Source organism: Corylus avellana, chromosome ca2 (genome assembly GCF_901000735.1).
Source record: "Corylus avellana chromosome ca2, CavTom2PMs-1.0".
NCBI lineage: Eukaryota > Viridiplantae > Streptophyta > Magnoliopsida > Fagales > Betulaceae > Corylus > Corylus avellana.
In genome coordinates this window covers 15,256,767-15,279,833 of record NC_081542.1, presented here as the reverse complement: position 1 = coordinate 15,279,833, position 23,067 = coordinate 15,256,767, and the positions used below count along the sequence as shown (strand labels likewise).

Below are 23,067 nucleotides of genomic sequence, written 5' to 3'. Positions count from 1 at the left end.
CCTTGGAATTTTCTGTATTGTAACTTGGACTTTCCAATCATTTTTGTCCTATATATGTGTAGGAGGCCAATCGTTTTCACAGTCATATGCTTCCATTTCCTATACTAAAATCTTATTTCAATCCTAATTTCTTTTCTTTTATTTTTTTTAAATAAAAAATAAAAAATTGAGAACAGTACAGTGGGTCAGAAATGATCACCTTATATTGTTCTGTCACATTCCTCAAGAACTTCCAAGGAACTGCTCTATTTCCGTTCCTTCCTCCAAAAATGACTTCCATAAAAAAAATAAAAAAATCTACTCCAAAAATGACTTTTACTAGGTTGAAAATTGACCAGCAAGACCTTTTCATAAAGCTAATGATCAAAGACATGTAAATAAGCAAGCCTAGCGTCTCTATCTTAATTAAACAAATAATCAACCTTTATTTTCGAATCCCTTTCATGAATCCTATCATTAGAGAGAGACTTATACAAGTGACAAGTCACTCTCAATTTATTAAATTGACACATGTTCAAAATGTACTAATTAATTTCTAGACATATATGTAACGTGAGAATAATATGTATTTTTAATATATGTCATTTTAATAAACTTGGTTAAAATACAAACTGCTGTTATCTTGCACAATAATTGATGAACAATATAGAATTGAAAAGAAAGAGAGAGTCGAAACACAAATTTAACGTGGTTCGGCAATTTGCCTACGTCCACAGAGAGGCGGCTGTATTTTTACTTTTAATAATTCAGGGTTACATCATACATATATATAAGAAAAACTATAAACCCTACTTGTATGAACGTATTAAGGAAATCCCCAAAATACTTTGTACCGTATCGCGACGTTCACTCCGCTCTTATCTACTTGGCCTTCCACTGGTATTAATATGAGCCCCCAGTTTCAGCACAAACAAACAAACAAAAAATTGAGTTAAATAAATTTTTTATACTCTAATTTCAAATAAAAGTTTGTCTGAAAAGAAAATAATTCTCTAATGAAAAAATGAAAAAAAGCGAAAAGGAAGATGTTTTAGGCCTTCGAAAAATCCGTTGTCCTTAAAAATGTGAGATATGTATAGAGCCCAAAATAACATTCTAGTAGATACATGTGGCAGAGCCCAAACATAGTGGGCTAATTTTGCTTACTCCGAACTCTGTTCGGTTTGTTCGGATTGTTCCTGTGTTTAGTCTTTTGGTGGTTTCCTTGATCCATTTTTTTTTTTTTAAAAAAAAAAATTTATATAAATCAAATTTTGGGAAAGGATTACATTGGATGGTTTGTCTTTCAGTTAAAAAATTTCAAAATCAAATTTTGTGTTTTAAATGTGTGTTCGAATGTGTTTTAAACTCGAGTCCGAATGTGGCATGTCAGCCAGCATTAAACGCGTGCCAAATCTCACTTAGTCACACGCGTGTATTGATCTGGGCCGTTGATTTTTACCTATTACTCCAATATGTGGTGACATGTGGAGATGCTACCTCGTTCGAATGGGGCACTTTGCGCATTTGATCGAACACGATCATCGTATATGTAATCCTGAGACCGTCGATTCTATCCTACTAGCGTGCCTTACTACAACATAGAGATTCCCTCCCGTTCAAATGTACGTTCCTTCGTGTTCAAATGTAATCTCCAAGACTTACTTAAACTTTTAACTTATAACTTATAAATTTTCTTTCCTATTTTGCCAAATGCCTACGAACCTCATTGTGATCAATCTATTTTCACCCAAACATTTATTTTATTTATTATTTTAGTTTTTATTTCTCAATTTTTAATTTCTTTTAGCGTTTATTAATTACCCTGGGTGTTACACTTATACTAAAGTTTTATGAAATGAAAAAGAGATTTTTATATATATATTACATGATACAGTAGTTAGTATGACTGAATGTGAGATCACAAGTAGGTTTGACAAATTCAATGATAATAAGGAAAAAAAACAAAAAGTAATAGATGAATGTTGGCTATACGGCCTATGCGAGCAATTTTAGAAGTCCCTCTTGTGTCCCTCTTAAGTCCATCCAAAAATGATGTGACTATTAAAATTATTATTTTATCAAAATTCAATAATAATTAATTACAAGTTCAATGATGATTTTAATAGAAATATAATTTTTAGATAGATTCAAAAGGAACACGAGAGAAACTTGTAGTATTACTCGGCCTATGCCGACACAAAGTTCTCAAGCCATTAAATATTCATATCTCAGAAACAAGATTTCTTTGTAGACTAGTAAGCAATTATTTCGACTGTCACAATCAAAAATGCATACATTCGTACATATGGATAGAAACTGCATGAAATTTATTATATAAAATGAAAAAGGTCGCTACTGGCAACCAAACAAAATCTTTATTTTACACATAATAAAACTATATTATATATATAATATTTTTATACTTGTGTAAAAATGGCCAAAATCCTTCTGCAGAACTTCTATGGATCGTTTAGGCTTTCCACACCTGTGCTTGCAAGTTTGCTAACAAGAGCCAGGGCGTTGCTAGTGACATAAGAAGCATTCAAAACCCACTTCCGAAGCAACTCAACTTGCTTTCCCCCCTCAACGCCTTCAAAGCCATCCAAGCAAGTATCTTCATCTGTCAGAGCTGCACTTATCCATGTGTTGAGATCACCCATTTGAATATCGAATGTACTTTTGCTGAGGTTTCTGAGAACATTCAGAGATTTGTAAAGCTCATCAACTGCATCTTCAAAGCACTCAATGCAATCTGAGAGGGCAATTATGTTCATTCCTTTCATTACCCTTTGCTTCTTCAATCCTATCAAGTCCTGAGTAACATTCTTCACCTCACCTATTGTCACGGACACACCGGCACGTGCCCACTTGCTAGGACTTCTCCTAGCGGTGTTTGAGAATGATGCGAGTGTGCGAACACAGATGTTTCGATACCTGTAAAAATATAAATTAAATGATTAAATTCGTCTGCATCAGAACAGGAATCGTGAGTTCGAATTCTGTCTCGATTGTTTAAGAATACCTTGTGACGGTGCATGCATCTTGAACATAGTTGTCTCCCTCTGCCAGCCATGCAAGAAACATGAAGGTCACAAATATGTGGTGAATACATGACATTCTGATCATTCTGCAGAAAAAGAACAGAGAAAGTTGAAGGAGATGATCAAGTAGAAACTATTGAATGAAATAGGAGAAGAGTAAGGGAGATTCATGCTTTTTTATGACCTGTGAAATCATAGAGCTTTTTGAGGGGCAGGTTTCTGAAAAGGATTTTGGTGACTTGGAAAGGGTGAGAGCTTTTTTTCTTTCCCTTTTTTTGTTTTGTTTTTGCAGGTGGAGATATATTTCGGCAAGAGGCTGGTGAGTGCAATAAAGAAAGGGAAAGGGAGTGGTGACTAAGGAGTTAAAGATTGTATGGATGGCAGGTGGTGAGAATGAATGGTAAAGATTTTGTCATATCATCTAATTTGAGCCAAACAAAATTTTCTAAGCATAAGCTTCTTTTAACCCGCCGCTAAAAAGGGTGCGACCAAAGGAGAGGCCGGCTACTCTCAAAAGTGTTTAAAGATGATTGGCCGATTTTAAAACTCTTGAGTGGTAAGAGGATGGTCCGATCACTCTAAAAATCTTAAGAGGTGGTCAGATTACTTGTTTAGATGGTTGGTTAAAAATTAAAATTAAAATTTTTTATTTTTACCTCAAAATAAATAATATGACAATTTTTTTAGGAGCTACCCTAACTAGCCTAGCCATCTCAAAATTTTTGAAGAGTGGTCGGACAAAAAATGTATGACGTAGCAAAATCTTGACCTTATCCTCGTAGGGCAATTATATGTTGTATAGTAATATCCATATTTGTATTGGAAATTATAAGCTTTCATGTCTTGAAAAAGGGCCCCAAAATCTTGCTAAATCAAAATGTCACATCAATAAGGTCAATTGTTAAAAATTGTGTGATGAGACTAGTACTGTAGACGTGGACACCTGGAATATTATTGGCCTCTTTCCTTCCTTCAATAAATGGCCTTCAATAAAGTTGAAAGTAATGTTGGAAGATGTGTCTAGTTACATATGTTCTTATATTAATTAGGGTAAAATTTATTTAACTCCTCAAACTACCATTCAAATGACAATTTACTCTTCAAATTATTAATTATAACAATTTACCCTCCAAACTATCAAAACAATAATAATATACCCCTCAATGCTAGCAAAATGACAAAATTACCCTTATAAAATTTTCAATAGGACAAAAATACCCTTAAAATTTGAAATAAATAAATCAATAAATTTTAGTATTTTTGCATTTATTTTAGTAATAGTAATTTTGTCATTTTGTTAAAATTGAGAGTACATTGTCATTGTTTTGGTAGTTTGGGGGGTAAATTGTCGCAATTGATAGTTTGGAAAGATAGATGGTCATTGGGGGTGGTAGTTTGAGGAGGTTAAATGGACTTTACCCTATTAACTAACTACATTCTTTTCTTTTTTTTTGGATTAGGTAATTTCAGATATTGTAATTTTATTGAACATTCATTCAACAATGATGATGTAGTACTCCCAACTAACTATTAGATTAATTCTTGTTAAATAATAATAATAATAAATAATAAAAAAACGATTGATTAAAAATGTTACGTCAATATTATTGAATAAATGTTAGATAAAATTATAGTACTTAGCATTTCCCTTTCGAATTTAGCTTAGGTGTGGTAAAAACGTTTCGGATTCAATTTTACTCTTTTTTTTTTTTTTCTCACGAAAAAATTGAAATTAAATAACAAATGAAAAAACTACCACATACATACAGTATTTTTTTTAACGGAGCCTAAACCAAATTCATTTCGGAAAACATAATTTTATGAATTTATATGCGAATATGAAATTTTTTTTTTAATTAAACCATTATTTCACTCATAAAACATTATTAGAAAAATATAAACAATAAATTATTTTAGAAAGGAAATTCTTTCGACTCAATTTATTAAATTGAGGTGTCTAAAAATATATTAAAAACACACATAAAAATTACATACTTTATTAAAAATATATATAAAAATTTCATACATTTTGAATACATGCTAATTTAATTGAGTTTGTACGACAAATTTTGGAGATTTGAGAATAAAAAGCTAAAACTCAAAAAACGGTTTATAATTTTAAAAAAGAAAAATTATTTTATGAAAATTAAAGTTTTTTTTGTCAATATATATATATATATATATATATATGGTAAATTCCACTTAACTCTCTCAAACTACCAAAATAATAACAATGTACTCCAGATTTTTAAAAAATGACGAAAATTAACCTTCCTAAAATAAAAACAAAAATACTATTTTTTTTTTTTTTCAAAATTGTTAGGGTATTTTTGTTTTATTGAAAATTATATAAGGGTAATTTTATCATTTTGCTAGCACTGAGGGTACATTGTCATTGTTTTGGTAGTTTGGGGAGTAAATTGTCGTAATTGATAGTTTATGGGGTAATTGTTATTGGAGGGATAGTTTAAGGAGATTAACTCAAAACAAAGAAGCTACACTGAAAAACATTTCTTCAGCCCAGCTTAAAGCTAAACTTTGTCCTTAACCGCCCATACATTTGAGACTAGTGACCAGCTATTTTCAGGTAGTGGGCCAAACTTGGGCTCTTATTTTTGGTTCAGCCCGGCCCAAATTGACAAAACCCTAAACCCTAAGACACTAGCAGATTGAAGAACCACAAAAAAAAAACCCGGTAATTCCCTCGTATTCTTCTCATTTTTGTTCCTTTTTGTTTAATTTCTATACTAATTTTGATTCTGATATATAATTCATATTGTTTTGAATTGAAGTCCTAGAATTCTGAAATTAGCGTTAGCTGGCTCGTCAAAAACCATAGCTTTTGTTCTAGTAACTGTTCTTGATTTATGTAAGTTGAGGAAGAATTTATATATTTTGGGTTATGCTAAATGTTTGCTTTATTTTTTTTTTTAGGCTATAGAAGTTATTTGATCAGAAAGCTCTGAAATTCAAGATTCTTGGAAGCCATGGCTCGGTTCCGAAATGTAAGCAAAATCTTGTCATGTTTTAGTTTTTCTTAACTTTCCCAGCTGTTTGGTTGCGGAGAAAATGGAAGAAAAGGAAAAGAAAATGAATTGCGGGGTCTTATGGTATATATGTGGTATAATCTGGAGGTAGGAACAAATTGTAGCGTGAGAGGCTAAGTCAAATAACTGTAGTACGTTTTGATTTCGGTGTTTTGTTTACTTGGGTTTTCTATAACTAATTTGTTTCTTCCATTTTCTGAGCAACCAAACGGGGTTCTAGTTTTTATGAGTGTTTACAGGTTTGCGTGATTGTTTTTGCTGTTATTTGAATTAAACAGAAGAAGAAGGTGTTTGTGAAGCCGGTATTGAAGAAGAAGCAACCTACTGTGGACCATATCACAGGCGATAAGATTCCAAAGAGCTTTGTGTTTGCGAGAGGGAAGTTGCCTGGTCCTCTCAGGCAACTTCAAATGGATTTGAGAAAGTTGATGCTTCCCTATACTGCTCTCAATCTTAAGGTAAAGATTATTTGTTCTCTGTGTTGCTCTCTCTTTCTGTTTCTTTGTCTCCTGAAGCTTAACTCTGTTGCAATATGATATTGATGGAAGTACGCATCACATGAGTGTGAATTTTTAAGAGCGAAAAATATCTTAACCTCACAAAAGCAACTGAAAGGTTTTTGGGGTCATCGTGTAATGCTTTTCAAGAGGAGTTCTTTACTTCAGTTTCAGACTAATGTAAATTGTGAGTTGGAAGCTTATGCAATTTATAAATGGCGGGTTTGTTGTAATAAATACTTGCGATTTTATATAAGGAACTCAATTAAGCAATATAGATCATAGGCAAATTATTGAGCATAACTGTGGACAGCTTAAATTCTGCATACTGTGATTCCCCCGGTAATTCTTTTTTATAAATGTGATTGCCACTGCAATGTGTCAACAATAGGCTAAAATTAGATTAAAAGCAAGTACTCGGCAGTTTCTAAGTGGATTTGTCTATATGGCCAGACATAATGTTGTTGAGCTGTTTTTTTGTTTTTTTGTTTTTGGGTAATATCCTAATTTTATGACAGAATTTTTTAGTTAACTGATATTTTATTATTATTATTATTGCAGGAGAAGAAACGGAATAGTCTCAAAGATTTTTTGAATGTTGCTGGGCCTATGGGTGTAACGCATTTCCTCATATTGTCAAAAACTGCAACCTCACCCTACTTGAGGGTTGGAAGGACCCCACAAGGCCCAACTCTTACATTTAAGATACAAGAATACTCATTGGCAACTGATGTTGCTCAATCTCAATTGCGTCCTAGATGTCCTCAAGATCTTTTCAAAAATTCTCCTTTGGTAATTTTATATTCTCACTCAAGCTCACGTACAAAGCACAAATTCATGATTTGTTTGATTTGCTAAAAGTTAGAGAAAGTAAAGAAAAATGCTAAAATAGCTCTCTTTGGGAATTTGCATCTGTCTCATCTTTGACGAAATGATCAGTAGTATTATACATCATTACTAGCCTTTTAGCATGAGACATAACAAGTTAACTGTAGTACTATCTCAGTGCAGCAGAACTCATGAATTGTTCGTACGAGCCAACTTTGTGTGTACCTTACACAATACACATATCTTCTATTAGCTAATGCTAGTGAATTTATGTGTTTCTCAGAAGAGGAAAGGGCCGCAGCCATACAATTGCGTAATTTGACTTAAGCAGATGGTGAAATAGTCTCTCTTCTTAAACTTTGCCAATATTAATCTCTGTATATTTTATTGGCAGATTGTTCTTTCTGGTTTTGGGACTGGTGATCAACATCTAAAGCTCACAACCATAATGTTTCAGAACATCTTTCCCGCCATTCATATAAACACCGTGAGTTTCAAAGAAATTTCAGTTTATTGCCAGCACCAGCAAGACTCATGATCTTATATCCCCTCTTAATGTTGTTTTAATGTGAATTTTTCAGGTCAAACTTTCTTCTTGCCAGAGAATTGTGTTGCTTAATTATAACAAGGACACAAAGCTTATCGATTTTCGGCATTATTCCATAAGATTACAGCCTGTGGGTGTCTCCCGTAGAGTTAGAAAATTTGTGCAGAACCATCAATTCCCAGATTTAAGGAATCTTCAGGACGTGAGCGACTTTATCACAAAGTAAGGAGTATTTCTTATTATTTTAGTCTTCTTAAAGCAAATTATGTTAGCATGCAGTATTGGGAATGAGCGTTATATTACCATCCACTGTGAAGTGTTTCCTGAGGTCTACAGGTAGTTCATCATGGGTCACTACAAGTGATACTTTTATATTGTTAGACTTGATATTTAAAAGTTGTCGGAAAGAATATCATAAAAATGATCTCAATCTGACTTTTCTACCTAATCCCCCACTCTCAACAACAACAACAAAAAAGTCTTTGTAATATTGGGTTTGAGCGTGTATTTAAGAAGTGTCACTCTTCCAATAAGGACATTTACTGACCAATCACCTTTTTTATTGTTTTTCCTTTTAATATATAGTAATGCATATCATTATATTTTTATGTTTTTAATTGGGATTTAGAGAATATAGAAAGGTAGGACCGTCAAGCTATATGGATGAATAAAAAGATGAGGGCTTTTCAATGTCAAATTTATGCTCTTTTTTTTTATTATTAATTTTTTTATTGATTCAATCAATTAGAGCAGTGGTTTGATGATATATTAGTGCAAGGCTTCGAAGTTTCAAATTTTTTTTTTTTTTAAGGTAAATTGTCAACTTCAGTCATCCTCTTTTATGTACATCAATATAAGAAACTCATAACCAAGTACAAGATAGAGAAGGGAGGAAAATGAACAGAAATGTGCATTTATGTAGTCCCATGTGTTTGCCGTTTGGATTGACTAATCTTACCCATTTGTTCTGGTTTTATATTTGTTTTCCTTGTGGCTTTAAAGGGCTGGGTATGGATCAGAAAGTGAAGCAGATGAAGAAGCAGCGACCGTGACTCTGTCTAGTGATCTTGGTAGAGTAAACCGGGCTTCAACAAAAAGTGCTGTCAAACTTCAAGAGATCGGACCCAGAATGACTCTTGAACTCATCAAGATTGAGGAAGGATTGTGTTCCGGCGGGGTCATCTTCAGCGCATATGGTATATTTTCTCTCATGCAACATGTTGCTTTCTTTTTCCTCTAGCAAGGTGATCATTTATATGGTTGAAAGAAACATTATAACATATTCGGAAAACAGCATCTCTCAACTCAATTGACTAATGATTCTAGGGGTGACCGACTACAAGAATGCCATATGATGTACTTAATTGTGCAGTTCTACCATTACCTAGTCTGGCCATTCCACCAGCAATGCTTTTCTTCACATCAATGATTTCTACCCATTCTTACTTATCAAAAAAAAAAAAAAAAAGATTTCTACACATTCTTTATGAACACAGAAACATTTCCTCAACCCTCTTAAGCTCTCTAAATTGCAACCCCTTCAAAACTAAATGTACTGCTTTGGATCCTTACCTCGCCCATTTTCTAAACGCATTTGTACTGTGACCTGTACTTAAGTTTTTTTGATGCATTGCCGGTAAAATTTTGTCTGTGACGCATAAATAGCTCCTAGCCATGTTCAAATGAGATAAATCACAATTCTGCTCAGATTTTCTAGTGATGTTACTGGGTGTTCTTCAATGGACTCTTGGATTCTATCTGATTTGTCTTGGCTGCCATATTACATAGCCAGTATTTCATTACATCCTCTTCATTCATGGTCTAACTGACTGCCCAATCCTAATTTTCCCCTGTTAAGTGCATTGCTTCTTTCCTGATCTCATCTCTCATCTCTCGCCAATTCACATATGTTCTTCATTTTAAACTTTATCTTCCTATATAATCAACCAGGATTTGTGATCATTGGCCCCTTATCATCTTTATCGGATGTTTGTTCCTCTCATTTTCTGGTCTTATCCTGTTTCCTTTCCATATTTCTACAACATGTTTGTTATCCTTATCTTGATTTGTCATCAATATTATTGTTTTAATACTTCTGTTATAACTCACTCTTCCTTTGTTCCTTATTCTTGATCCGTGCCCTTCCTTGAAAGTTGATATATTTTCTACTAAACCTATATCAGGAACTTACTTTTATTCTCCTTCTCCCCTTGTTATTCTCAGGAAATGGTGAGGGCAAGAAAACGCAGGACAATGGGACAGATCCTGAAAATGAGGATGCGGATGAAGACAAGGAAGACATGGATGAAGATCAGGAAGATGATGAGGTGGACTAGTTGCTGCCCAAGTTGGAAACTGAAGTGGGGGGTACTTTTTGGTATTTTTGAAGCCTCACTTGCTCACGAGGGAAATTCTGTACCTATATCTATAGGGAAACTCCACCGAGTGCTAATTGTAGAGAGAGAGAGCCTCCTTGGCACTGTTGCCTATAATCATAAATATTATGTTCTTGTTTTGTTTTTTTGAAGTAAAAAAGAAACATTATTTCGGGTTCAACAAGAGGATTTCTGGGTTTTAATTGCCTTGATGTTTTCTGTATCTCTTTAGTTTTTCCTTTCACTTTTAAATAAGAACACCATGCATGCAATAAAAGGCATGCCATTGCCCTACAGCAAATGCAAAAACCATAAACCAAAAAGGACTGCCTAAAGACTTTAACCACAATTTTGATAATCTAAAACTGGGACTGCTTAAGAGTTGCATTCAACTTTTCCCAGAAATGTGAGCAAAAATGTATACGATATACAACCTACAGTACATGACCCTTCAGGGGAAATGCTTCTAGACGAAAGCTTACTACTACAAAAGTCTCAGCAACAACCAAAGGGAGCTCATAGAAAATTATTCCCAAAACAAATAAAATATTTGAGCGAGTCCCTCAAGAACACTAATGAGGAAAAATACTGAGGAAAAAATACTCGATCATCGACAAAAAGCTCATATTTGAGGCAAAGATTGTCCAAAAAACATGGCATTAAACTCCACAATTACTCCTAGACGGTCTTAAGAATGTCTTCAGAAGGAATCTCAAGTGTTGCTCCTGCATGCTCTTTGTTGGGCTTCATTTCTGCAGCAATCCAAATTGGCATATAAAAAAAGGGGTCAAATTCTTATATAATCGTCTACCAAGTTATTAAATAGTACATGTAGTTAACAGATAGAATTCGGGCTACCACATCTTGCAATCAGGAGGATACAAACACTGGAACAATACATGCAACAAGCAAAATCACAGAAATCACCAAAAACCTTCTCTAAACATGAAAGTGTGATGATGAAATTAAGGCAGTCATATATGCCATGTAATTAAGTTTAGGTCCTATCTAAGGCCATCTAATTGACTACAATAATAATGAAGATTTTGGAACTAGTTTCTCAAACAGTGTTGTTAAAGTTATTGCAACTTTTATTACAAGTTCTTTACAAACTGACGTAATACTCCATGTAACACACTTGCCACGTTAGCCGAAAATGTGGACTATCACGTGGGAATTCATATAACACTTACCAGATTTATAAACTCACTTAATAGTTAATGTGACGCTTACCACGTAGGTCACTAAAATATAAATTGTTAAACGACAATCCACATGACACTCATTTTCATAAAATGTAAATTGTGTGGTGAGTTTGTAAGGGTTTATAATAAAAGTTGTAGTACTCCAAGTATTTTTTTGCCTAAAAAAGAAACAAAGGAAATACCTTTTTTTTTTTTGCCAGAACATTCATTGCTTCTCATATTTCCATGCCAGGTTTTCATTGTTAAATATCAAAAGTTCATCGAATTCAACGGATTCATGCTTTTATCCACAATATGCACCTTTTTCGCGATTTTTCAGTTTCATCTGTGAAAATTGGGATAAATTTTGGGCCATGAATTTCAGAATTTTTTGACAGGCATCACTAGAATTCGGTTTTCGATCGCAAAAAAACCTAGGCTGTTCTAACCGTTGAAGTTCAATATATTTGAATGTATCAGAAATTGAAATTTGATCAAATCATTACAAAAAAAAAAATCAGGCTAAACACGCACAAACAATTTCACAAGTGCAAGGAATGCATGACACAAGAAGAAAAATACATAAAATCTCCATTTAATAATAACTTTGGAAAATGGTAAACGATATTTTGAATAGGGAAAGTTGGTTTACGGTAACCGCCGCTAGAGTTGAGCTTGGCCTGGACGATCATGTTGGCGATGAAATGGGTGGCCTCACGTGCCTCGTCGAGGAGCCTCCGGATCTCGGCCTCGGAGGTTACTTGCCGATTGTCCTCGAAATTTTTTCGGACCTCGGCGGCCGAACCTGTCAGCATCTGTGAGTCTCCGGCGAAGGTTTTCCGAGTCGCTCTCAGCAGCGCTCTGTACGCGCTCAGGGCTTCTACTCTCGCCATCTCTCTCTCTCTCTCTCTCGCTCTGGCCTTTGCAACGTTAGGGATGGATATAAGCTAAAGCTGTTATGCAAAACGGCACAGTTTTGCATAACAGTCCAAGCAAAACTGTGCCGTTTTGCTCTTTGCCTTATTTAATAAATAATAAAAATATAATATATATTCTCTGACTCACGCCGTTATCTTCCAGAGAAGCTCTTTGGCATTGAACCTGATTCAAACAGCTTCGTCTCTGACTCTCCGTGGTTTCTGCATGTTCCCTACATAATTAAATGTTCAATGGATGAAAATATTAGGCATCACCGGTAGACACTCCGGCTCCGGCGAAGCCTCTTGCCTCTTGCAAGTTTGGCAAACGGCACAGTTTTCCATCTCTAGTGCTAACGGCGTGAGTCAGAGAATATATATATATATATATATATATTAAATAACCTTGCAAACGGCACAGGGACAGGGTTGTTGGGTTTCTTTTTTTCTGTACACACTTTGTTTTTCTTTTTTTGTTATTTTCGACTTTGGGTATTTGTAATTTAATTCTACCATGTTGATTTAGATTTAGTAGTAAACATTTTCTCATTTCTTTGATTGATTGTTTGATCAATACTTGCATATTTCCAATTAAGTTCTAGAGACCTCATATTTATGTAATATTCTAACAGTTTCTCAAATTGGAATAATCTCCTATCAACTTGCTCCTCAACTTTAAACTACTAATTTCATGATAGCATTAGCATGTTAGGTTTACGGGTAATACTAAACATTTTCAGCCCTAAATTTTGCTTGTCAAGGCATGAGTATAAAATTATATAGTTCAACCATAACTCGACCCATTTAATTGAACGAGCCAGACGCCTCAACCCTAACCCACTAATTTTATGTCAAATTTATAAGTCGTGTTAAAAATTGCCAACCTTAATACAAACCACAAAAAATAATCAATATCTATCCCCTTTCTTTTTGCTTTTTTTTTTTTGGTTTCCTTTGGGGTTTGATATATTAGGTGATGCCTACCATTCAACCAACATTTTCTTCCCGTATCTCCTATCAGGTTCAAAAATTCACAATCTACACGCAGAACAGTTGCCTACAGAGAAAACAAACACGTTGTTCCAACCCAGCTTCAAAAAGTGCATTAAAAACATCACAAAACCCAGCTACTGCCGACAGACCAAGATAGCTATACTCCGGTGATATCTTTCCGATTGGTTGTCTTCTTTGAAGTGAAACGCATTTTCAAAACCAATGGATCTGTCAATAGAGTAATTTGTATAATGTTTATATTTTTGTTTTCTACCTTTAGATTTTGTTCACAAGACAAATACATTAATAAACAACTCATACACAAACAATTTTTCCCCCAATGTTACATCAAAACACTTCTTCAACCAAAAAAAAAAAAAAAAATGATAAATGTTTTTTTAATAGCATATATATATATAGAGAGATTAGTTAAAAAATGATAAATATTGATACAACAGCTTCTGGCAGGAACTCAATTACAAAATAAGTACATGAATAAAAACAGAGTTTTGCTTGTATTTGTTACAGCATTATATGCTATTATAAAGCACAAGAACCTAATCCACATCCTTAAATCCCTTAAGCATGACCGACAGAGTGCTGCATGTTATACAACATTTGGATCCAACTGCTGACATTGTCAGGATGATAGGCAGTAAAGTAGGATGAAGATATTATAATCCCTTTTTGAAGTACCGGTTGGGCAATCCAGAACCCAACAATTAACAAACCTTCCTTACGGGAAGCCAAGAACTGGCTGAAAAAAAAAGGAATTCGTTGTATACCGACATATTTTGTTACCTCAGTGAATCCACCATTCTGCAATCATGTTTCTTGCGCCTGCATCTGTAATGGGTTTTTTGATCTGAGAATGTGTTCTCACCGACCATCTCCGTTTTAGAATCCGTCTCTGGTACAAGAAAGGGACATGTAAGCATATTGAGCTTGAATCAAACAAATCAAACAAAACAAATGCTTGAAGAACAAAATGTAAACTTCTCGTGAAACCCCGGGATAAATAAATAATAGAGTAACACATAAGGCTAAGATTACAAGTGAACTAACATTCTTTCAATTATTTTATCCTCTTCGTTTTCAAATTTGTGCACTATTCCCCATTTTCAAAAGATATATAGCCATTCCCCACTTAAATCGTTTGCATATCTTATTTAATTTGTCCACTTGGTTTTGTGATTTTCTTTCTAATTGATCTCCCATACCTCAAATTATAACAATTCACGACTTGACAAGGACAAGAACACGGCACAGACAATGGAAACAAAGTGTGTGATAAAGCAACATCCAAAGTTTATAAAGATATACAACTATTGGAAGGTGTCCAGAAGCTCCACATACACCCTCATTTCTCCAATTAAACCTATACTACTTTAAGGTGATCTAGCGCTCTTAATTCCCACCACATGCCCCTTATGTTAATTCCTCTAGTAAAAGCATCTTCCGGTGACAATAATATGATCAGAAAACGGCTTCTGATTATCAAACAATATTTGGATGAAATAGTCACTTTAAATGAAATATGGACTCTCTAATTTGTATTCCATTAAAATCTAAGCTTTGTCATTGCCACCTCTGCCACACCACAAACTAAATCCAACCATATCACAGTAGAACTGCCACTACTATTACTGTTATATGCTGATTCCCTCATTTGTATCAAACAAAAAGCATGATTTCTTTCATTCCCTCAATTTTTGTCCAACCATGCTAAGTTAGGCTCTGGACACCCAACCAAGATGCTGCAACTAAACTTCCATGTCAAACTTTTGCGGATGATGTGTGTACTAAAACTAAGACCAGCATGGAGAATTAAGGCATCAATGCACAATGCACCTAATATTGAAAATTTAGAAATGTGAAGTCAAAATGTCCCAAACATCTGAAGGCTGCAATTAATGTAAAGAATAACATCCCCTCTCCCAAAACACCCAAACTAAAGATAATATCATTTTTATATATCAAAGAAAAAGTTCTACCAACCAGCAGCAACTTCCTGAAACACACAGAACTGATGACTGTCAACAATGCCCAAATCCACTACGAGAAAATCTATAATGATCGTTCTGCATATTTTCCACAAGGTGAATTATGTTACTTATCCCTCTCAGAATGGGAGGCATATCCTAGTTGCTCCAGGCAGCTGCACAAAACAAAGTGAAAGGTGGAATGAGTTACAAGATTCCTATTGACCCACATGACATACGGGCCAGAATCTCTATTAAGCTCCAAAATTGAAATGGAGCATAAAAAGAGTATTTGATCCTACATGTAGATTGTTGCCCTTCCAACAATTAGGGAATAGGAATTTAAATTCCCAGGATAATTATTGGCAAACTAAAAAAATTTGCTGCACTTTCTTTCACCCACAGGCTTTCTTCTTACAATATTCAATCCGTGTCATTCAAATATTGTATCACTTTCCTCAAACCAAATGAAACTTAGCCAGAGATGCCAAAAAATGAGTAAGATTCTTCCAGAGTACACCACTAATTAATATATACCAAACAAGTTTTATCAAATCCATCATCCAATTCTACCCATAGTAGTGCTATAAAAAAACTAAAAAAGTGCTTTCAGCATGTCTGAATCCCAACAAGCTATGATACCAACAACACCACAATTGCTACTACCTCTAAACTAACCTCCCTAGAACCCACTTCGTTATAATACATTTCTCTAAATGGTCCTGAATTGCCACATTCAGAAACTTTATATAAGAAAAACGACGAAATAAATTCAATGTATACATCAAAAATTCAGAATAATGAAAATATATAAAACGAAAATGAATGATCCACAAAACTTTGTACCTCCAAATTGCTCGCCCCAAAACAACAATCTAGCATCATCCTCCTCCTCGTCAAGCTCATCCCCATATCCGAACTCAGCGTCCCCGCGGTACCCGGGTTCGCTCCCGTAACCGGACTCGTTCCCCTGAGCATCAAAACCCCCAATTGGCCCAAACCCATTTCCCGAACCGTCCTTCTCTCCGCTCCCTCCTCCTCCTCCATCCCTCTCCCTCCTCGAATTCCTCGCCTCGCTCACATCCGAAGCCCAATTCGCGTCCCCATTCACGAACAGCTCTCCGCTCGAGTCCGTCACCGGAAGATCCGAGCACGTCCCGTACGCCGCCGACGCTCCCACCGAGCAGCACCGGCGAGTACAGCTCCGGTCGCTGCTCCGACCGGACACCGATCTCGACCCGCGGCGACGCCGTTTCCTGACGATCAAACTGAAGCTGCCCCGGTGGTAGTGTCTGGGCCGGTCGTCGTCGATGAGGGTGAGCTTGGACATGTCGATGGCGGCAGCGTCGGCGAGGGAAAACGAGGTTGCACGGTCGGAGAGGCAGGGGCGCTTGGTGTGGATCCCATTGGTGGAGGAGTGGTAGTGGTAGGGCTTTGAGTCAGAGGGGTCTAGGGTTTTGGGTTGGCGCTGGAAGGGTCTCCAAGTGTGGAGCTGAAGTGTACACGATTCTATGGAGTGCCGCGAATCCAGGGCTTTGTGTGACATTGAGTCTGGGTTGGGTTCTGCCCTTTTTTCTTTTCTTTTTGGCGAGTTTTTTTCCTTCTTTGGAATCTCAGAGAGAGAGAGAGAGAGAGAGAGAGAGAGAGGGAAGGTTGAAGACTTGCAGCTGATTTCAACTAGCACTTGGATGCTATTTGCAAATGCAATCAGAATCAGATATGCTCACCTTCCACGTGCCCCCGGTACGGGGGTTTCATGAGATCTGATTGCATTGAATATACTCCTGTCTTCTTTAAGAGTCATAGACTTCTTTTCTTGTTCTTTTTTCTTTGCCTCTTTTATATTGTTTCTTCATTTATATAACTGGGCTTTCTTTGATTCCAGATGGGATTTCGGTTCGTTGATGGGTTAAGGGATCAGGATCCCCTCAAATCAAATCCTGCAATCCTGTCCGTCCATCTTCATCCAACGGTCTACTTAGCGCCACGTGTCCTACTAATCATAAAATAATAAAATATTACTTAAACTTAAAAAATTAAATCAAAATTAAAATAATAATAATAAAATTCAATTCAATTCAATTTTTAGAAAAAAGGGAACTCCACTTTAACGTCTGACACGGAAAGGTACAATACGATTCTTTAATTTACTAGTTTCACCATGATTTGCACAAACAACAATTCCAAGACTAGATTCTTTCACATATGATAGAAGCAAAAAGTAGAGAATAAAAATCAAGCTTTGGATAACAAATCCAAGTGAAAAGCCAATATCTATTCTCCAGAAAATAACATAACTAAAACTACCATTAAACACTTTTTTTTTTTTATTTATTTATTAAAAAGGCATGCGAAAAAGACCAACTGTAACTATTCTACCTGAGCATAACTATAGAATCATGAGAAGCCTAAGTGGTGGAAACTACAAGCGCTCTTTCAAATCCAACTGAGTTATTGTTTGACCCAACCTTATCAAGGCATCAGTAAAACTCAAAACATCTAATACTAAAAGGATTGAGGATTCTCATTTCTCAAGTCGAACTTTCACCCCAATACATGCCCAACCACATTGGGGATTAACATGGGATCCTTAATCAAAATACCAACATTATTAAACTTAAACGTGCATAACCAAATGAGACTTCGCTAGGATATGCCATTATCCTATGTCATTATCCTGGTATAACTACACAATGCCCAAAGGCAAATAACTTTACAACCAACATATACACAATCTTGTTCCCAATTATAACTAAGAACTTTATGGACGCACCCACAGGAAATCCTCTAAAAGTCTCTCTGGGTACCATGCAGATGTTTGTGGAGTGTCGTCGCATAATCACCAAACTGAATGTCAGTAGGTGGGTGCAGATCAAAAACATACGAGATGGGCGTCGATACCAACATTGGCTTCTTCGTGGTTACCGAGTCCGACAACTTCCCAAAGCTTGTTTCGTCAAATCGAAATGATTCAGTAAGAAAGAAGAAGCAATCACTGCCCAACTTTTCAACCTGAAACAACAATAATCAAATACTTTAAAAAAATTCCATCGTCACCATTGCGTTATTAAATGAATCCAGTTTAATGGAAGGACTAAATTGATAACACATAAAAATTGCCAATCTAATGATAAATCTCTGCAGCTAAGCAGGCAGTGGAGAAGACAAAACATAAATGATTTTTAGTATCAAGCATTACCTGTAGTTGTGAAAATCGCATGTTGTTCATGGTAAGGATAACTTGCACTTCATACAAGGCATCAGCCAATATACGGATAGCCAGATATTCAAAGAAATTCTGCAAGAGAGTTTTTTGCTCATCCAAATTTTCACAGCTATCAAAGTTAGGAAACCATAGCACACACTTCACTTCATTCCACGGGATTGGGCTCTTCCCTCCTTTAATGATGATCTGGTAAGGGTGATGATGGCCCCACAAAATTCTTACACCTGATAAAGATGGGTCACTGATTGAGGTTTCGGACAAACATGTGGTGGAAATTATCTTGGATGGAGCACAGTGGTTAGCAAGGTTTGAGGAGAAATGTAAGGCCATGTCATCCAACACAAGAATGCGTCCATGGGGAGATGTGGGGAAGAGTCGTAGAAGGGATCCAGTATTTGCAATAGCATCTTCTGGCAGACATATGGTTGAGCTAGATGATACTGATGGACCCAGATCATGAGAAAAGAAGCATGAATCTCCATTTCGACAACCCTGTCATAAATGAAAATAGAAATTACACTGCAAGAAAAGCATCAAACTGCAATCAGAAAATTATTAAGATTTTTCTTGAAAAAGAAAAGGAAAATATTATTCTTCAGAAGGGACTGTCCCCAGACTGGCAACCTCACTGCCAGAATAGGCATGAGAAAAACTCCACAACTTTTGTGAAGAATGAGTTGCATATCCTGGACCCAAAACATACACTACTAGTACAGTTTCAAACATGAGAACTATGATTCAATGTCATTCACGCTAAGTTTTTTTTTGATAGGTAAAAAAAAAAAACTTACTGTGAATGACATTGAATCATAGTTCTCATGTGTTGAAACTGTACTAGTAGTGGAGTAAGTTGGGTGCAGACTTTAAATCAGTATCAAGATGTACAGTTCATCATACATTACTTTCTCCACAGAGTTATTCTAAGCCCACACTGTCCTTACGAACATATTTATAGTTCAAACAGAAGGCCAAAAAATCTACATGGGAGTATTTGATGATCTTATTGATAATTATTAATTACTTCATTTTGGGTATATTGTTAGAATGCTACTAACAAGTCCTCTGCCTAATATGGGATATAATATTAAAATGTTAACAACAAGTGCATTGCCTAGAATAAGCGCTTTATCCAAACAAGTACTGCAGTTCAATTATGCATAATAAAGATTTTTTTATGACGTGGAATCCCCGACCCCACCTTTGGTGGGACTGGGGTAAACCCAAGATGCCTGCCCCCTTCCGTAAGAGACAAGATTATGCATAATAAAGATTAGGCCTTAATTATGTAAAGGACTTGTCAATGAACTCCTACTAAGTATATAAGAAAGATAAATTTTACAGATGGTCCTATTAAGCTCTATTCAGTAATTTGCATCTCAAAAGTAAGACCACAAATGCTATCATTGCAACGGCCCAAAAAAAGTGTTAATCACATCTTTGCTATTACTCCAAAATGGCTGGTCAAGTTGCAATTGAAACTCTTTAAAATCAATTATAAAACTCGGTTTTATCCAGTAAGGAACTAATGTGAGACTTAGAACCCATGAGCACCTTTATAATCCATTCACTCAATGTGGGCAATTCATTTATCTATTGTCACAATCTTAACCACTTAAATTCCTGATGAGGACGTCAGGGCACAAGTCATATAGTGCTCTAGCGCTACATGGAGTTACTAGGCTGCTCTATTACCATTTGTAACAACCCAGTGAAAACGCTAACCACATTTACACAATCATTCAAAAAAGACTAGTCAAGTTGCAATTAGAGCTTCCTAGCCAATTATACAGTTCAATCTCACTTAGTTAAGAATCAATGAGGGGCTTGGCACCTATAAACACTTTTATAACCCACCCACTCAAAGTGGGCAATTCATTTTGGGACAAACTTTTTGGAGTATCACAATCATTCAGTTGATAATTACAATTGTGGCACCACATTTGTGGGCACAAATCTGCTGATTGCAGAAATGCAAACTTATCTGTGCATGATAATAATATGTTGCAAGTGCTGGCAACGAGAATTCTTAGCAAGCGTTAGGAGCCAGAAGAGTTAACCCAAAGAGTTCCAAACTGAAGAGGCTTTAGCAGAAACCGTGGGTAAGTATGTAGTTAATTTTGTATCATAATATCAACTTTGGAAAATTCAACAGTAGATAACCTTAACAAGAGCATTCTCTATATTCATCATCGGTATTCCCATTTGCACCAGTAAAGATAAACAATGTTTGATATAAATTATTAGATAATTTTACCAGGAAAAGACAGCCCTGGGTTGGTATCTGCGTTGGGTGAGACAGGGTTGGTTATACATTTCAAGTCATCCCAACATAGAGAAATAGTCAGTATCGTACAACTAAGTGAAAAGAAAGCTATATAAGCACTTCAAAGGCAATATTGAATTGATTTGAAACTACACATGTGAGATACCTGGATAGAAGAGAAGAATTTGCATATGGGTTTATTTGCTTTTCGTGAATGAGAAAACGAGCATTGACTGCCCCTGTTGCAGGACCCATTAATAAAATATACACATAGAGGAGCCTCCCCATTGACATGAGAACTGCCATCACCAAAAAATTTATGCTGATCTCCAGATTTGTCTTCTGTGTACTTAAATTTTATCTGTTATGCATGACAAGTTAATGGAGGATTAGTTTTTATGTCAGAATAGTGTCCAAAAGGCAGTCAAAGAAGATACCTCTTTGATAGCAGTTGCAAAATTTTCAACCACATCATTGCCTTGAAAGTGATTGGAAGCAACAAATGGTACAGCAAGACATTTCCTTATTTCATTAGATGGCTCAAGGTGCTCATCTTCCACGGTGTGTGCATTTTTATCTCCATCTGGCTGACATTGGAAAAGGCATGTATGTTCAAATTCATAAGGATCGTAGTAGGATGGGAGGCCATTGGATGTAGCCAGAAATGCGGGCCGAAAACGATGCACTGAACTTAATACATCTTCATCTGGAAAAGAAAGACACTCAACCTTGAAAAGAAGCTCAATGCTAAGTTTTTTCTTCTTTTTTTTTTTTTTGAAAAAAAAAAGTGCTCTAAGACTGATGTTGACCATTATACATTTGTCATAGAGTAGCTATGACTACACAAGATTAATTAAAAAGAAGTGCCCACTGATATTATCAAAGCATAGATCCATACATATTTCTGAGATGTGATGTAATGATGACGGCACAAGGTTATGGAAAGAGCACCATTCTTCTTCAATCTTGGGCAGCAGAGCTGTGATAGCTTTCATCTCATTGAACTTCAGAACTTCCTTCAAATGTTCGAGACGGTGCTTATCCTTCATAGAAAGAGCAAAATGTGCAAATCATGCATTCAGAATATAATAAAAAGTCCAAACCCCCTAGTAAAAACATACTACTTTACCTTGAAAACACGTTGCCAAAACTGAAATGCACGTAAATTTCCCATTAATTTCACCTCCTTTCGTCCAGTTAGGACAGTATTGTTATCTCCACAAAAGTAGCAGTCGATATACTCATTTAACTGGAGGATAACATTAACTGAATCAGATAAGGCAATTGTTCAAGCAAATAATTGCATTTTTTTGAAACTCAAAGGTTCAATCACTTAATAGGTAATAATACCAAATTTTCCTCTCCAAAAGGATGAAGAATGGGTAGAGGTTGCGTATCCATCAATATACCCAGCACAATGCCTTCACGCAGCATTCCAAAATCTCCAAACTTGAGTATTAGCACGGAAGAATCAAAAGACAATGAGAAACAGGCCAGCAATCGTCCATAATATGTAGGCTCATACCGGCCTCTTGGAGGCATCTTATCCAATGCATGCATGTCAACAAGCAAACTCAATGCATCTTCAACAACTCCAAGATCTGGTGGATCCAGAGCCTTCTGCAGCAAGGCTGGCATCAAAGTTCCAGAAATTTGAACCCTAATCAATTCTCATGGTAAAATGCAAATGTGCAAGTGTGCAATGGATCACTTAATATAGTAATTTTAACATAGCACGTGTTGTTATGACTCCATACATTTTTTTTATGAATAATAATTTCATTGAAAGAAAGGGCAAAGCCCTCAAACAAAAAAAGTAGACAAGATATACAATCACCCGAAAGGCATGTACAGTCTCAAAAATTAACAAGATCTAAAAGATGAGAAGATGAGACATAAACTACAACCCATTATGACTCCCTACATCTCCTAAACTTGCGAAAATGGACCCCCCCCCCAAAAAAAAAAAACTTCACAAGATTTGAAGTTATTTAGTTGGATTTACACTTTCTCATTTGATCATAACCACCAGTATCAGACTAGGACATGCATTTAACTACCACACAATCAGACGTACAGAGCGCAGCATTATCTTTACAAAAATTTAAAAAAATACGTGCTTTTTTTATTGGATAGAAAGGTCAGGGGTTCTAAAAAAAAAGGGAAATCAAGTCCCAAACCCCAT

The 23,067-nt window shown here is 35.7% G+C and overlaps 5 protein-coding genes across 7 annotated transcripts in view; 1 reads left to right on the top strand and 4 right to left on the bottom strand.

Annotated features, from left to right (window-relative positions):
• Positions 1-2,292: 2,292 nt before the first annotated feature.
• LOC132172051 (pectinesterase inhibitor 6-like) lies at positions 2,293-3,312 on the bottom strand. Its single transcript, XM_059583484.1, has 3 exons — positions 3,208-3,312; positions 3,005-3,109; positions 2,293-2,916 (listed from the first exon to the last, which is right to left on the bottom strand). The coding sequence occupies exons 2-3, from the start codon at positions 3,106-3,108 to the stop codon at positions 2,442-2,444; spliced, it is 579 nt and encodes a 192-aa protein (XP_059439467.1). The 5' UTR covers position 3,109; positions 3,208-3,312; the 3' UTR covers positions 2,293-2,441.
• A 2,381-nt stretch (positions 3,313-5,693) lies between these two features.
• Positions 5,694-10,529, top strand: LOC132168444 (peter Pan-like protein). 2 transcript variants are annotated; one of them, XM_059579430.1, is made up of 8 exons: positions 5,694-5,718; positions 5,958-6,028; positions 6,349-6,528; positions 7,129-7,359; positions 7,790-7,882; positions 7,977-8,164; positions 8,945-9,138; positions 10,166-10,529. In XM_059579430.1, exons 2-8 carry the CDS (start codon positions 6,011-6,013, stop codon positions 10,276-10,278), a joined length of 1,017 nt encoding a protein of 338 aa, XP_059435413.1. In that variant the 5' UTR covers positions 5,694-5,718; positions 5,958-6,010; the 3' UTR covers positions 10,279-10,529. The 2 variants fall into 2 exon arrangements, with proteins under 2 accessions (XP_059435413.1, XP_059435412.1); XM_059579429.1 differs by lacking the exon at positions 5,694-5,718 and having other exon boundaries at positions 5,759-6,028.
• A 102-nt stretch (positions 10,530-10,631) lies between these two features.
• On the bottom strand, positions 10,632-12,415 carry LOC132171638 (mitochondrial zinc maintenance protein 1, mitochondrial). The gene is made up of 2 exons (XM_059583009.1): positions 12,154-12,415; positions 10,632-11,069 (listed from the first exon to the last, which is right to left on the bottom strand). The coding sequence occupies exons 1-2, from the start codon at positions 12,392-12,394 to the stop codon at positions 10,996-10,998; spliced, it is 315 nt and encodes a 104-aa protein (XP_059438992.1). The 5' UTR covers positions 12,395-12,415; the 3' UTR covers positions 10,632-10,995.
• A 1,421-nt stretch (positions 12,416-13,836) lies between these two features.
• Positions 13,837-17,226, bottom strand: LOC132170786 (uncharacterized). Of its 2 annotated transcripts, none has more exons than XM_059581889.1 (2): positions 16,240-17,222; positions 13,837-14,321 (listed from the first exon to the last, which is right to left on the bottom strand). In XM_059581889.1, the coding sequence occupies exons 1-2, from the start codon at positions 16,937-16,939 to the stop codon at positions 14,209-14,211; spliced, it is 813 nt and encodes a 270-aa protein (XP_059437872.1). In that variant the 5' UTR covers positions 16,940-17,222; the 3' UTR covers positions 13,837-14,208. The 2 variants fall into 2 exon arrangements, with proteins under 2 accessions (XP_059437872.1, XP_059437873.1); XM_059581890.1 differs by lacking the exon at positions 13,837-14,321 and adding an exon at positions 15,412-15,569 and having other exon boundaries at positions 16,240-17,226.
• Positions 17,227-17,893: 667 nt separating this feature from the next.
• Positions 17,894-23,067, bottom strand: part of LOC132171312 (DExH-box ATP-dependent RNA helicase DExH8) — a 10,893-nt gene continuing 5,719 nt past the window's right edge. The window contains exons 8-14 of the mRNA XM_059582599.1: positions 22,233-22,513; positions 22,012-22,131; positions 21,781-21,925; positions 21,320-21,588; positions 21,049-21,243; positions 18,593-19,111; positions 17,894-18,405 (exon numbers count right to left, since the gene is read on the bottom strand). Of these exons, the coding sequence (XP_059438582.1) occupies positions 18,181-18,405; positions 18,593-19,111; positions 21,049-21,243; positions 21,320-21,588; positions 21,781-21,925; positions 22,012-22,131; positions 22,233-22,513 (1,754 nt within the window). The 3' untranslated portion in view covers positions 17,894-18,180. The remainder of the gene's footprint in view (positions 18,406-18,592; positions 19,112-21,048; positions 21,244-21,319; positions 21,589-21,780; positions 21,926-22,011; positions 22,132-22,232; positions 22,514-23,067) is intronic.

What these genes read in the sequence shown, in the direction of transcription:
- LOC132172051 (XM_059583484.1), bottom strand. Translation starts at nt 3,108, where the DNA reads ATGATCAGAATGTCATGTATTCACCACATATTTGTGACCTTCATGTTT. An exon ending in GATGCATGCACCGTCACAAG is followed by an intron (nt 2,917 to 3,004) that starts GTATTCTTAAAC and finishes ATATTTTTACAG; the next exon opens with GTATCGAAACATCTGTGTTC.
- LOC132168444 (XM_059579430.1), top strand. An exon ending in TTTTCAAAAATTCTCCTTTG is followed by an intron (nt 7,360 to 7,789) that starts GTAATTTTATAT and finishes TTTTATTGGCAG; the next exon opens with ATTGTTCTTTCTGGTTTTGG. An exon ending in CCGCCATTCATATAAACACC is followed by an intron (nt 7,883 to 7,976) that starts GTGAGTTTCAAA and finishes TGAATTTTTCAG; the next exon opens with GTCAAACTTTCTTCTTGCCA.
- LOC132171638 (XM_059583009.1), bottom strand. Translation starts at nt 12,394, where the DNA reads ATGGCGAGAGTAGAAGCCCTGAGCGCGTACAGAGCGCTGCTGAGAGCG. An exon ending in CAACTCTAGCGGCGGTTACC is followed by an intron (nt 11,070 to 12,153) that starts GTAAACCAACTT and finishes GGATTGCTGCAG; the next exon opens with AAATGAAGCCCAACAAAGAG.
- LOC132170786 (XM_059581889.1), bottom strand. Translation starts at nt 16,939, where the DNA reads ATGTCACACAAAGCCCTGGATTCGCGGCACTCCATAGAATCGTGTACA. An exon ending in TTGGGGCGAGCAATTTGGAG is followed by an intron (nt 14,322 to 16,239) that starts GTACAAAGTTTT and finishes TTCTTGTACCAG; the next exon opens with AGACGGATTCTAAAACGGAG.